The 15,195-nt window shown below is 41.3% G+C and overlaps 1 protein-coding gene across 6 annotated transcripts in view; it reads left to right on the top strand.

The window, feature by feature from the left end:
* N4bp2 (NEDD4 binding protein 2) overlaps positions 1-15,195 on the top strand; it is a 78,543-nt gene that overhangs the window by 37,652 nt on the left and 25,696 nt on the right. For all 6 annotated transcript variants that reach the window (XM_036200822.1, XM_036200821.1, XM_036200820.1 and 3 more), the window contains 6 exons: positions 1,857-1,933; positions 6,602-6,757; positions 8,789-11,115; positions 11,743-11,828; positions 12,150-12,195; positions 14,443-14,630. In XM_036200822.1, the coding sequence (XP_036056715.1) occupies positions 1,857-1,933; positions 6,602-6,757; positions 8,789-11,115; positions 11,743-11,828; positions 12,150-12,195; positions 14,443-14,630 (2,880 nt within the window). The remainder of the gene's footprint in view (positions 1-1,856; positions 1,934-6,601; positions 6,758-8,788; positions 11,116-11,742; positions 11,829-12,149; positions 12,196-14,442; positions 14,631-15,195) is intronic.

The raw sequence follows: 15,195 nt of genomic DNA, 5'->3' as shown, positions 1-15,195 counted from the left end.
AACCATCTGTAAATGAGATCTGATTCCCTCTTCTGGTGTGCATGAAGACATTATATATAAAATACATGAATAAACAAGTCTTTAAGATGACTTGGTGGTGGCACATGGCACACCTTTAATCTCAGCACTTAGGAGCCAGAGATAGGCAGATCTCTGAGTTATGAGGCCAGTCTGGTCTACAGAATGAGTTCCAGGGCTACACAGAGAAACCCTGTCTTGAAACAAACAAAAAAAACAAAAAACCCAAAAAAGCATTAAACAAAAGTTTTTATTTTATGTGTATATCCTCGTTTATTTAGATAAATTCATATTAGTAGTCTGACCTTTTTTGTTCTTTTGCTATTACAAATAATAGTCAACTAAAGTATCTTGGCATGCATATGTATTTGTTTATGTCTATCCATGTTTGTTCTCTCTCTCTCTCTCTCTCTCTCTCTCTCTCTCTCTCTCTCTCCCTCCCTCCCTCCCTCCGAGACAGGGTTTCTCTGTGTAGCTTTGCGCCTTTCCTGGAACTCACTTGGCAGCCCAGGCTGGCCTCGAACTCACAGAGATTTGCCTGGCTCTGCCTCCCGAGTGCTGGGATTAAAGGCGTGCGCCACCACCGCCTGTCCATGTTTGTTCTCTTTATATAACTATCAGTAACATAAAATTTTGGAAGTAAATTGCTGGGTCAGGGATACTGTAAAATTGCATTTCTTCTTATTACAGTTTATTCCAGTTTCTTAATTCTGACCTACTTTAGCTGTCTAGGGTAGTGTCTTAGTTAGGATTTCTATTGCTATGAAAAGATACCATGACCACGGCAACTCTTACAAAGGAAAACATTTAATTGAATTGATGGCTTACAATTCAGAGGTTTAGTCCATTATCATGGCAGTGTGTAGGCAGACACAGCGCTAGAGAAGTAGCTGAGAGTCCTGCATCTTTCAGGCAACAGGAAATGGACTGATACACTGGGTGGTATCCTGAACATGTAAGAGCTCTCAGTGCCCACTTCCACAGTGACACACTTGCTTCATCAGACCACACCTACTCCAGCAAAGCCACACCTAATGGTGCCACTCCCTATGGGGCCATTTTCTTTCAGACCACCACAGGTAACTTTAACTAGGGCTGTAAAGTGAGCCCAGAAGCCTAGGAAGAGGATCAGAGTTTAGATATGACTCCTCTTAGATTGAATTTTCTATTTTTGTTCTTGGTTTTTGTGACTGTGCTCTCTGATGTTTGCTAAGAAAGGTGAATTATCAACCAAGTAGAGGATGGGAGGTGGTTCCAGCCTGGTGTGCCCGCCTCCTACTTTTTCTTTAACTAGAACCTTCTACCTTTCAAAATGCATGTGTCCCCTTTCTCAACTTCAGTGTTTCTCACAGGAAAAGCCAGATGTGATGATGGTGCTTACTAGGAACTCCAGCTCTTCTCCAAAGCAAATTAAAGGCCAATCCAGGCTACTTGAGACTTTATCTCAAAACAAACACCCCCAAAACAGCAGCAGTAGCAGGGGTGCACACCCTCCCAGTAATCCTTGCTGTCTCTCTAAGAGAGCAGAGAGATTGTTTTTAGAGATTTATTTAGTTTTTATATACACTAGGGCTTTGCCTGCATGTATGTCTGTGCACAGATACCAGAGCCCCAGGAGTGAACTGCCATGGGGGTGCTGGGGATTGAACTTGGGTCCTTTGGAAGAGCAGCCAGTGCTCCTAACCACTGAGCCATCTCTCCATCCCCAGCAGATAGATTCTGTGGTCACCTGTGAGGGGCTTTCATTTTCATTTTAATGTGATACGATTTGCAAACATTGCATTAAATTTCATGGAAAAATTATTCACATTGTTTTTTTTTGTCTTTTCTGTATGTAGTCTCAGAAACATAAGTATAAGGTCCTTTTCCGGGAGCCAGACACATGGTGGAAGTTCAAACCAAAGGAACTTGCAAGGTAAAACTTGAAGGTTTTCTGACACAGCTTTTCATTTCACATCTGTGATTAAAAGTTTATCTAGATTTTTTTTCCCTTTACAAATGATTGAGTGAAACAAAACTGATTAGGTTTTAACTTGTCCATTTGAAAATTGGTAACATTTTATGTTGTATATGGTTTATCTCATTTAAAAATCATTATTTTAAAAATGTTTATTTGTGTGTGTGCGTGTGTATGTATGAATGAGTACAGGCACTCTTATGTCACTTGTGAGAAGGTCAGAGGAGAACTTTGGAGTCAGTTCTCTTCTGTCCCAGGGGTTAAACTCATATCCTTAGGCCTTCAAGCAAGCCTGTGCCCACCGAGCCATCTTGGGAGCCTTATCTGTAGTTTGATGATAAGTTGGGAGACTCATAATACATGGCTGAGAAATCTCCAGTTGTCTTGTGTGGTCGGTTGTGTATTTCCTTGTATAATATGCTAGTATCTAAAGCTCGAACAGCACCCGGGAGTTGGCACACTTCAGCCCTGTGCTGGAGCTTCTAGAACACTGGAAAGTGGGAGGGGAAGGTCACAGTTAGTTCTCTCTTGACCTGCCCTTTATTTGGTTGCTTGTCTTGAATTACAAAAATGTTATTTAAGAGATGAACATTAAGGCTGGGCGGTGGAGGCAGGAGGATCTCTGTGAGTTTGAGGCCAGCTTGGTCTGCAGAGAGTTCCAGGACAGTCAGGGCTATATAGAGAAACCCTGTCTTGAAAAACCAAACCAAACCAAACCAAACCAAACCAAACCAACCAACCAACCAACCAACCAACCAACCAACCAACCAACCAACGGACAAACAAAAAGACGAGCATTCATTGTTTTTTCCTCTATGATGTGTATTCTTTTAGAAGATTTAACTCAATTTCAGAATAGTTTCTTTGTAATAATTTCAATACTAACTAGGACAGTCTGACTTTAATATGTTCACAGTGTTGTATGACCATCACCACTGTCTAGTTTGGAAGCGTTTTTGGTTTTTTTCACAAAGAAATATACTCCAGCAGTTCCTTCTCCTTTGGCAACCCCCTACCGTTTTCTCTCTAGAGGTTTTTCCTATTCTGAATCCTGTTACACAGTGACTACGTGGAGTCTTTTGTCTAGCGTCTTACACTTACAGTGTTTGCACAGTGTATCAGGTTGCAGCATGTCACACTCAATTTCTTTTTGTTGTCTTTTGAGATGTTAGTGGACCTGCTTACCTGTGTTGTGTTTGGAATTTTTCCATCTGTGTAGATGAGTGGGGTTAACAATCAACTTTCCCCTTCCTGACCCGCCTTGTCTGGTCTTGGTACCATAAACTGAGTATTTCCCCTCAGTTGGAGTTTCCTCCATCCCAACAGTAGTCCTGGTGCCCCGGAACTGCATGACTCTGCCCACCTCTCCCTGCTGAGCTCTGGGGTTTGAAGTCTGTGTCACCACAACCAGCCGCATTGTCACTTCCTGAGTGCTCCACACTTAGTGCGCATGTGTACTGGGGGCTTGTGAAAGGGCTCAGTAGTCCAAGGCACCTGCTACCAACCAAGCTTGAGGACTTGAATTTGATCCCCAGGGTTCACACAGTTGTCCTCTGACCCCCACATGGGTGCAGTGGCATGTGTGCACTCACACACATACAACACACATGCATATAATACCCCACCGTGTACTGGTCCTGCTCTGTTCCTGTGGACTCAGCATTTCTGCTGTCCATATAGATTCTGTAGTGCTTGCTTTTCTCTTGGTTGCTCTTGTGGGGTAGTTTTTGGCAGTGGATGATGAACTCTTCTGATGTGAGGTAGTGTGCTGAACTTCCCCTGTTATGTGGTCCATCGGTTTCTCTCTGTCACCCACCTGTATTTGCCTTATATGTTTGGAGGGTAGTTGCTGAAATTCCTAAGAGCTTCTCATTTTTGATGTTACTCTAACTAACTGGATTTTATCCCTTCCCAGTGATTTTTTTTCTTTCGTCTATAAGAATAACTTTTGCTGTGAAGTCTGGTTTGTCTACTTAATAAAACTATACCAGCATCCTTTCAGTTAATATTTGAGAATTTTTTCTTTTTATACTTTTACTTTCAACATTTTGATATCCTTAATGTTTATGTATTTATTATACCCAGTATGGCTGGGCTGTAAATTTTTTCTCTGCCTTGGCTTTTTCTTGTGTGTGTGTGTGTGTGTGTGTGTGTGTGTGTGTGTGTGTGTGTGTGTGTTGGTGGTGGTGATGGTGGTGGTGGTGGTGGTGGTGCACAGTGGTTTGGAGGGGGTCTTCTGTAGCCCAGGCTAGCCTTGAACTTCTGATCCTCCTGCCTCCACCTCTCAAGTGTTAGATTTCAGGCAGATACCGTGGTGCTCAGTCTCAACTTGGCCCCAGATGATGAAACAGCTCTATAGGGATGTTTTATTATTGGCCGCCTTCTGTCTCAATGTGCTTTACTTTGTTTTTTGAGACAGGTCTCACTGTGGAGCCTTAGCTGACCTGGAACTCACTATGTAGACCAGGCTGGCCTCGAACTTAGAGATACACCAGCTTCTGCCTCCTGAGTGCTGGGATTAAAGCCATGTGCCACCATGCCCGGCTTCTATGATTGTTGTTATTAAAAAAAAAAAAAAAAAAAAAAAAAAGTTATCCATGTGGAGTTTTTCTTTCATCATGTTTTAGAAATTTGGATGAAATTTAAGTCTGTTTTCTTCTACAGTAATTTCTAAATTTTATATGCTTTGTTGATATTCTTTTAGTGGCCACCTTACATGTTTCACTCTGCAAAGCTCAAGTCTAAGTTAAAGCATTTTTCTTAGCCTTCCTCCTCACAAACTCAAGGACTGATTTTAAAACACCTCCTGTGATGGTGCCCCTCAGCCCATGGCCCATCCTGCGGTTTCATCATGAGTGTTTGGTTTTGCTCAGGTCTTTCCTTTGTGCTTCTTCCCATTGCAGCATAGCTCTCTGTGTGATCTGGGTCTGTCTGCCTGGTGCTCACCTTGAAACTTTTCTCTACAGTAGGGGCTGTGTGTGTGCAACTATTGCCTTGTAAGTTTTCATTGGAAATCTTTTTACCATCCCCCTTCTTATAAGACACTTACTATATACATTCTGGGATAGCAGCTAGTGTCTGTTGTTGATAAGTGAACACTTATGTTTTATTTCTATTTACTGTTAAGTCTTCTCATTCCAATCATTAGTTCCTATTTACATGACTAGCTTTTTCTTTAATTTTTACCTTAATGTCACTTCACTTTTCTTTGGTGAGTGACAATTTTAGCATGTTTCTAGTTGTGGATTTGTCTTGTTTGACTCCTGAAATCAGGACATTTGTGTCATCCATCTGTTCTAGAAAGGTCTCAGCATTGTCTTTAAATTGCTTTTGTCCGTCCCTCTTCTCTTCTTCAGACTTGACTTGGTGGTGTATGAGACCAGTTTTTTCCTCTGGCCTCTATGTCTATGTTTCTTAACCTTTCTCATATTTTCTATCTCTTTGCTTCTCTGTGGTATGAAACCAGACAAGATCGAGGTAGGTAAATATGAAAGCCAGATTTACTCAAGAGGCAAACACTAATATTAGCCCTGAAATTCAGATATAAAGCCTTGAATCTATCTAGACCAAGTTAAGAGAGTTACGACTGAGGGGTTGTCATTAAGAAACCAACTCCGGGTTGGGGATTTAGCTCAGTGGTAGAGTGCTTGCCTAGCAAGCACAAGGCCCTGGGTTCGGTCCTCAGCTCCAAAAAAAAAAAAAAAGCAACCAACTCAAGAGGGACCGAAGATAACACCCCACCTCCTGGCTGTGCAAATCCAGAAAGTACCCTCAGTTGAGACCAATGATTCCATGTTAGGGTTAGCTAACTGTGAATTCATTAACAAAAACACTCTAGTATTCAAGCAAGACTGGAAACACAAATAATAAACTTCATATTTGGGCATCCAGAGACTTAATATGCTAGGAATTTAAAATATTGTTTGAACTTAAAATGTAATAAAATGTGTTTGTTTTGATTTAGCTGGGACATGGTTTTATTATAACAGGAAGGCCTTTGGGACATTTACTCAGAGTCACTATAGTGAGATTCCTATTGCTCATAGTTAATGACAGTCATTGTTTTATGAGACTTTTAAATTGTTTTATTTATTTTTTGCAGAGCTTTAGAACAACTTCTTTTTAAGGTTATTGAAGCTTTCTTTCTCCTGAATTAGTAGAGGATACCCGGGACAAATTGTGTAGGATGATTGATAAAATGGCAATTCAAGAGAGCCTGACTAGGCTGGGTGTGGTGGTGGAGTCCCAGCACCCAAAGAGTCTGAGGCAGGAGGATCCCAAGTTTCAGGTCAGCAGCCCAGGCTTCATAGCAAGACCACATCTTAAAATAAATGAATACAAACCTCCTGAAACAAAACGAGACTAAAAATAATTAGGACTAGATAGTACATACTAGGTAAGAAGTTTTGCTATTCTTATCACACATTAGAAATGTGTTGTTAATGGTGCTAGGGATATAGTTCTGTGGTCAAGTGTTTATCTCGAATGTATAAGACCCTGATCAATCCCCAGTGCCGAATAAAAAAAAAAGAAATGTACTGTTCTCTTGGACTTTGTGTGTGTTCTCCCCCCCCCCAACTTGGTTGCCAACATTCTTCCCACCTTTCTGTTCCCTGAAATTTTCAGACGTAATATTCATGGAGTAAGCAAAGAGAAAATCACGAGAATGCTGGAGCACTACCAGCGCTTTGTTTCGGTGCCGATAATCCTGAGTTCTTCAGATCCAGAGAAAACAGAGCGGATTGAGCTGTGTGCGTACTCTTGTGAGGACAGAAGCACTGGGTAGGTGTTATAAATATATATATATAAAGTGTATTCTATAGAAAACATTCAGTTTGAAGCTCTGCTTCATTTTTTTTTGTTTTTGTTTTTGTTTGTTTTTTTTGGTTTTTCGAGACAGGGTTTCTCTGTGTAGTTTTGTGCCTTTCCTAGAATTCACTTTATAGACCAGGCTGGCCTCGAACTCACAGAGATCCGCCTGCCTCTGCCTGCCTGGGATTAAAGGCGTGTGCCACCCCTCGCCTGGCTCTGCTTCGTTTTTTTAGTGATAACTTTGAAGACTTTTGAAATCCCTTCTACATGAACAGTTTCACCTGGAGTCAGCAGGCGATGTTATCAGGAGAAATAGAAATTCATGTGAAAGATGAGAGTTTTCCCTTTGAGCTGAGAGTTTGAATCTGTGGTCATACAACGAATACACCTGTATTTTTATTTTTATTTTATTTAGCATTTTCCTTTTTCTCTTAATTGTTTTTGTATATATCCATATTACTTTAATTTTTTTTAGGTTTTAGTGAATGTACTCTTAAGTTTCCCATAGAGAATTCTGTTAATGTTAGGTAAAACTTAATAGGAGAGTTGGGACTTTGAGAATTCATAAGATAAAGGAAGATGAGTTGAAAAAAGAATAATTTTGGAAATTATTTTGGAATAATAAGGAAAAGTCATGGAAGTTGAGAGTGTCCGGAGTGTCTAGGATGGTTCTTAAACAGTTAACAGATGACGCCTTTAATGAGAGCTTCCTTATCTCATCTGTTTGTGTAATGCCACCACACCAAGCTGCTTTAGTTTTTCCAGTCACACAAATTGTGTTGTCTTACCGCTCCAGTTGGTGGAGTGAACCTGGGAGAGAGGAGCCTCAAAGTAGGGAGACTAAAGTCTTGTGCAATAGCCAACTTTATTCAGGGCATCAGACAGTTTATATATTGAGGACGTTCTGAGGGCTAAGCCAGGTCATGGGAGCAGAGTTTACTGTAGTTCAAGTTGGATACAGTTGCTGGGGCAAGGTCACATGAGTGTAGGCTTTACACAGTCAGAACAACCTATACCGGGAAACATCATCTGAATAATAATCCTAACATCCTGGGTAATCTGAAGCAAACCCACTCTTGTTTACTACACCTCAGAGAGGCACAAAAGCACATTCCAAGAACAGCCTGTGTTATGGAGAAACAGAGATTTCACAGGATCTCAGAAATATGCTCACACAGCTTCATTCATGGACCGTGTTCTGACAGCGTTGGTTTTGTGACCCTGTAAATCAGTGGTTCTCAACCTTCCTACTCTTTAATACAGTACCTCATATTGTGATGACTTCCCCAACCATAAAGTTATTTTCGTTGCCACTTCATAACTGTAATTTTGCTATTGTTATGAATTGCAGTGCAAATGTTTGTGTTTTCTGATGATCTTAGATGACCCCCCCCCCCGTGAAAAGGTTGTTTGACACCCCCCCCAAGGGGTCATGACCCACAGGTTGAGAACCAGTTCTGTGAATGAAGCTTCCTCTAATAAATACATAAATGACAGATGGACATAGGATAGATCTCTATGCGGTAAAATAATGCTAAGCTGTGGGTGTGAAGAAGCTGGCGTGGTAATGTCCTCTCATGTGAACACATCTAGACCCTTGACTATGACAATCAGCACAGCACTGTGACTGACACCCCCAGGTGACTGTCCAGCTCAGGGTTTGCTGTGTGTGTGCTGCTTGTAATGCCAGGTGCTGGACCTGCCGTGAAGGATGTGGTTCTGATATTTTGGAGAAGGTTCAGATTGGCTCTTAAACTGTTCCTTCCATTAGTCTGGGCATTGAAATCAAGGACTGGTCACATTTGTTGGGCTAGTGCCCTGCCTCTGAGCTATACTGCTGACTTACATCCCTCCAGCCTTTATCATTTTTGTGTGATTTACTTTTGAATATTTAGAATAAATGCTAAATGCTGTCTGGTTGCATGCTTCTTTAATTTAAATCACAATATTAATGGTACTGTGAAGAGACTTTCTTATCACACTTCAAAAAATGTCTTGTAGCCCAAGAGACAATGAAGCTCTGACCTCTGAAAAGGAAGAAAATGTCTTATCCACACCTGTGAAGCGCTTAGAGTTAATGGAGGAGAGGACACTTGAAATGGCCAAGGAGGCGGTGTTACCCGAGAGTGCTGCCCCCGCCTCTCAGGCCAGTCTAAGCCGAGGAAGAAAGGAGATGGGTGCTGTGGGCCATGGTGGACACAGCCCCTTCTTGCAGGAAGCCCCAGACACCCGTGCTTCTCACTCTGAAGGCAAAGTTCAAGCCACAGACAAGAGCGAGAAAGAGCAAGAGCCATCGAAAGGGCGTGTGGAAGCCGATGCTTGGAGCCCTGCAGAGGGAGCGGCCCCAAGTAGTTACTGTGCTGAGGATAATCAAGAAGCGGGTGAGCTTACAAGCGCTGGGACACTTCAGAGTGAGAACCCCCTACCTCCTGAAGAACTGGAAGAAAGAACAGCAGGGAAAAAAAAGACCATTGGAAAACAAAAAAGCAAATCAGCTTTGGAAAAGTTCCCAAAACATGAGCCATCAAATTTTGTGGGTGACTGGCCAGTTGATAAGACAATTAGCCAGAGGACCAAAAGGAACCGGAAAACTGAGAAAGGTTTATCTGCACAAGGTGACAAAAAATGTCATCGCCCTCAGCCGCACAGAGTGTCAGATACTAGGGTACCTATGAGTACGGATCATATCCAGCAGCGAGGATCTCCACACGGAATCGATGATCTTTCACAAGTGCCCAGTAGCTGTCAATATGATACTTACAAAGGCACTGAGCCAACCTCATTCAGCATTGTGGGTGACTGGCCCTCATCTGCTTCTTTAGCTCAGAGAGAGCACAGGTCGAGAATACCAAAAGCTGGCTTAAATGAAGCCAGCTTAGAATTTGTAACTAATGACACCGTGAGTGAAATGCCCTTCTATCCCACGCATGAGGCCTACTGGGGCACAAGCCCTGAAGAACTGAAGTCTCTGGGTTCCACTTTGCGGAGTTCTGAAATGCTGCCTAGTAAAACAGCTCACGAAGCTCAGACTTCCCTGAGTAAAACGGTTCCTAGCCAGCACACGCTGCCCCTTGCCTTTTCCAGTGGTGCAGTAGCTCTGCCTGGAGTCGTGGGACCTCGGTCTTTAGCAGTTGGAGCGGCTAGGGTTGTCTCTGGGATAGATACAAGCGCTTGTGCCCAGACTGAGCCCCAAGATTTTGCTCTCTTGTGGAAACTAGAAAAGAATAAAATCAGTGTTTCAGATTCTGTCAGAGTGCTAACAGGGAAATTAGATGGGTTTAAGCCAAAAGATTTCACTATGAATACAAAATTAAATGTTCAAGAAGCAATTCCATACAGAGTCATGCATGATAAAAGTACGTATGTTGAAGAAAGTGAGCTTACCTGTGCTGATGAGTCTGAAAATCTTAACATCCTTTGTAAACTATTTGGATCATTTTCCTTAGAAGCCCTGAAAGATTTATATGAGAGATGCAATAAAGATATTATTTGGGCCACAAGCCTTTTGTTGGATTCTGAGACTAAATTATGTGAGGATACTGAGGTTGAGAATCCCCCCAAATCGTATGATGAGTCACAAGTTGGGCCATTTTCAATGGGGTTGGATTTGAAGGAAATTATTAGCCACAGAGGAACCTCAGATTCGAATTTTGTGTCAGAATTTAACCCTGGGGTCGGTATCAGGAACACTAATGCACGGTCTGCTGGCGATGCAGAAAAAGGAAACTCAAAGCAGGAAGAGATAGGAGCTACAAGTTCTGAAAACCCCGAATCCATAAGCAGACTGTTTCCTCATGCTGCTATCAATGTAAAGAGGGATAATGGAATCGTTCCTAACCGTGGGACTGACTTATCAGGTGCCTATAGCTTTAAGGGGTCTCTTCCACTTACTCCAAAATCTAACATCCTTAGAGATGTTAGTGAAGTGGAGAAAAATCTAGTAGCCACAGAGACTGGAGACAACATTCATTCTTTTCTAAATTTGTCTGATATTATACACTCTGCAACAAGCACTTCAAATCCTGAATTAAATGAAGTTTCTCTTACTGGCTCTTTGGAAGTAATGAAAAATGAGACTCTTCCTAAGGATTATGTGAAATTTGGAAACATGGAAGAATTTATCAATGAAGATAAACAGGAAACGGAGAAAATTCTAATGCCAGGAACTAGTTTGTCAGCTGGAGTTAGTGAAGAGGATAAAACCGAGGTATTGAATCCCACACCAGTGATGACCAAATCTCTGACCATAGACTGTTTGGAGTTGGCATTACCCCCTGAGCTGGCTTTCCAACTTAATGAATTATTTGGCCCAGTTGGTATTGATTCAGGTAAGGAAAAAGTAAATTATCTCTCTCTCTGTGTGTGTGTGTGTGTGTGTGTGTGTGTGTGTGTGTGTAAATAGCATATACAAGTTTCTGTTTCAGTTGCAAATTATTTCATTAGCTGAATGTCAGTAATTTATGTCACATAATTTTACATAGTGCCTTATTTTTGACATGACACCTTTTTAAGGGATGTAAAACAATTAATTTGAAGTGGAGAATATTTACATAGAATTTTATATCTCAATGTATCCATGAATATGTTGAAAGTTTCTCTAGTATTTACCTGACATTTATTTGCAGACATGGACTTTGTGTCTTTTGGTGTTATTTCAGATATATTTAAGGCAGGAAGTAATTTCCTAGAACATTCTTATGGAAAGTCTCAACTAAAGGAATGTACTGTTGTTAAGGCATGGAGATGCAGACAGCTTAAATAGATTTGTTATGAAGCTTTGCATGTTGCACTGCTAAGTATGAGAACAATGACATAGAACATTTCAAGTAAATAGAATTGTGTTAGTGATTAATGACAAAATGTAGTTTTGTGCATAGGATAGTTGAATGTGTTCTCTGCAAATACATGATGAGTAATGATTATATTTTCTCTCTCTCTTTTCTTCCCTTCACAAGGGTCTCTAACAGTTGAGGATTGTGTGGTTCATATAGATCTGAATCTGGCTAAAGTGATTCATGAGAAGTGGAGAGACTCTGTAATGGTTGGTAGCCTCCTCATCTGAAGTAGAGCTGGCTCCTGTGTTTGTCTTGCACATACCCACATGCAGACTTACACACATACATGCTGTTTTAAAAAGTAATGAAAATAAATCTTAAAAAATAGAACTTTGTAAGTAGGGAAAATATGTATAAATGTAGCTATCTTAGTAATTTCACTTACATAGTTGCATTGTTTTACTTAATTTTAATAATGATTTATAACTCACAAGAAGAGCTGATTTCTAGAGAGAACTGATAGAATTTTGTAGCTTTGTTGCGAGTGCCCTGTCCTTTGCCAATCTTTGTTCTGCCTTTGTGTGCAGGAGCGACAGAGACAGGCCGAGGTGTCTTGCGGCAAGTGTGGTCAAGGTAAAGGACACTCTGACTCTCACTTTGTCTTGGTGTTCAAACGGGCAGTGTGCATCTTTTTTTTTTTTTTTTTTTTTTTCCACCTTTGGTTTTTCGACACAGGGTTTCTCTGTGTAGCTCTGGCTGTACTGGAACTCTTTTTAGACTAGACTGGCCTCGAACTCAGAGATCCCCCTGCCTCTGTCTCCTGAGTGCTGGGATTAAAGGTGTGCTCCACCACCGCTGGCTCAAGTGTGCATGTCTTAACTCATTTTAAATGTACTTCCACAAAATATGTTACCCAACTTTTTCTAAAATTACATTGTGTGTGTGTGTGTGTGTGTGTGTGTGTGTGTGTGTGTGAGAGTGAGGTGGTGTATATGTAGAGTTCAGAGGACAGTCTAGGTGTCTCCACCATGTTGATCCTGGGGCTAAACTCAGGTTGTCAGGTTTGGCAGTGGGTACCTTTACTCACTGAGCCATGTCCTGTAGATGTAACCGTCTTGTTAAATAAGAAACACAGAGCCAATTGCAGAGTTAAAAGCTAAGACGTTAGAGCAATAACTGAGAGTTGAAAACCTTACCCTTCACTGCTGCTCTGTCTTTCCTCTCCACAAGAGAGATACTTCCTGTGTCCTATCTTTTATATAGACTTTCTGTTCTGCCTTCTCATTGTCTTGTTTGTACAGACCTCCAGGTCTTCTATGGTTGGTATTGAGATTAAAGGTGTGTGTCGCCGTGCTGGCTGTGTCCTTGAACACACAGAGATCCTGCCTGGCTCTGCCTCCCAAGTGCTGGGATTAAAGGCGTGCACCACTACCGCCCGGCTTCTGCTATGGCTTGCTCTGACCCCAAGGCAACTTTATTAATATACAAATAAAATCACATTTCAGTTCAAATAAAATATCACTATAATGTTCCCAAGAATTTTGATTTGCAAATGAAAAAAATCCTTTTTTTTTTAAACTTATCTTTTTGTTTATTTATTGAGACAGTCTTATTCTGTAGCCAAGGCTGGTCTCGAACTCACAATGCTTTCTTCGTAAGCCTTTTGATTGCTGGGATCACACCATACCACCCCCGCCCCCCCCAAATCCTGTTGAATCTTGATGCAGAAGAGAAACTTAGAGGAAAATGCGCTGTTCACCGTGTTTGTCATGACTGCTGTGGACTGTGCTCTGATACAGGCTGTCAAAGTGCTCTTCGGAAGCCTGCTCTGTCTTGAGAAAAACTATCTGGGTTCATTTTCTTGAGAGCACTGTAGGATTATTACTTGGCTATTCAAATCTTTATTGCTATCAGGGTCATAGAGTAAAAGGTAAACCTGCTGTTTTGGTATCCTGCCAACTTGAAGATCCTTGTTCCAGATGACATTGTCTCCAGTAATTTCTGTCATGACAGGTCAGGTGAGAAGGCCCCTTTGTGAAGGAGCTTTGATAATACTTCTTATATGCACTCCACACCCAAGGGTGTATAGGCAGCCCTCATAAGGATTGATGGGCTTGAAAAAGGAAAGACAGGGCTGGGGAGTGAGCTCAGTGGTAGAGCACTTGCCTAGTAAGCACAAGGCCCTGGGTTCGGTCCTCAGCTGGGGGGGGGTGTAGGGGAGGGTGTGTGGGGGGAATGAAAGACATAAATTTTGGTCCATCTGGGATAGGGAATGGGTCTGGGAGGAGATGGGAGAGGGAGGTGAATATGATCAAAATAATGTATGAAAATTTCAAAGAATGAATAAAAGTATTTAAACAGAGATAAAGCTGGCTGAGGATAGAAGTGACTGGGTCATATTGTAGTTCTATACATGCAAATGGCCACAGCAGCTGCCATTTCTCCCCATGGAGATGGGGAGATGAGAATGTGCCTGTACCCTTAGAGGTGTTCACTGCCGTCACTTGAACTGTGTGGTTTGTTCCTCATTTTCAATATAATTCACTCACTCCGTATTTGCAGTATGCCTCTGGTTTGTTAGTATTCATCAGCACATTGCTCTCCTAAGTTCTGGGACAACAGAGCGTGGCTAAGCAGAGCTCTCAGAGTGGGAAGCGCTGAGCTGATTGAGTTACACCTAGGTCATTGCTCATTTGAAATAGTCCTGTATTATCATTTCTTCCTTGTAGTTATGTGAAGGTTTAGTTTGAAATTTCAAAGCTGTATTATATTTACAAGCTGAAAAGCATTTTAAAATCCCATGTTCCTTTTGTCTTGTGACTAATTCTTAGTTTGTACATCAATTGCTGAGTTCATGACACTACTTTATTACTTTTGTAGATCCTTCGATGGCTGGGACTGCAGTTCTTGATAATTCTGAACAAAAATCATCTCAGAAAACAGGCAAAAAATTATTGAAGACTTTAGCAGCACCTGAGACACTGGATCCATGGAACACTCAAACAAAAAAAGTTTCACTGCGAGAAATAATGTCAGAAGAAATCGCCTTACAAGAGAAACATGATTTGGTATGTGTTGGCCCAGATATTAGTCCGTGGTCTCTGACTGCAGTGTTTAGCATGTGATTTTCATTTAATTCTGTGCATCCTGATCTTGACTTCAAACTTAACTTGTCTCAAGCCAATATTAAAACTGAAAAATGTTTTCAGTAGGATGTGGTTGAGGCTTTGCTTCTAGCTAGTTGGTACTCTGACATACATAGGCCATCTGTGTTAAGTGTGTGTTTGGAAGCTGTATTTTTGTTGTTGTTTTTGTTTTTTTGAGACAAGGTTTCTCTGTGTAGCCCTGGTGATCCTGAAACTCACTGTAGAGCAGGCCTGCCTCTGCCCCCCGTGCCGGCAGTAAAGGTGTAAGCCACCGCAGCCTGGCCATTGTTAGTTTTTAACATTTGCTTCTGCAATCTTTTACTAATAGAAAAATATAAAATCTTTCATTTGAAGGTAGTATTATACATTATTTAGTAACAATAATTGTATTGCTTTTTAAAGATGTACCTATCTTTAAATTTAAAACAACAACAACAACAAAAAGAAAAGAATCTCAAAAACTTAGGAATTTGTATTTACAATTCAT

This window comes from Onychomys torridus, chromosome 10 (assembly GCF_903995425.1).
Source record: "Onychomys torridus chromosome 10, mOncTor1.1, whole genome shotgun sequence".
In the NCBI taxonomy this organism is placed as follows: Eukaryota; Metazoa; Chordata; class Mammalia; order Rodentia; family Cricetidae; genus Onychomys; species Onychomys torridus.
The sequence above is the reverse complement of the archived record's forward strand: the minus strand, read 5'-3'. Positions and strand labels throughout refer to the sequence as shown.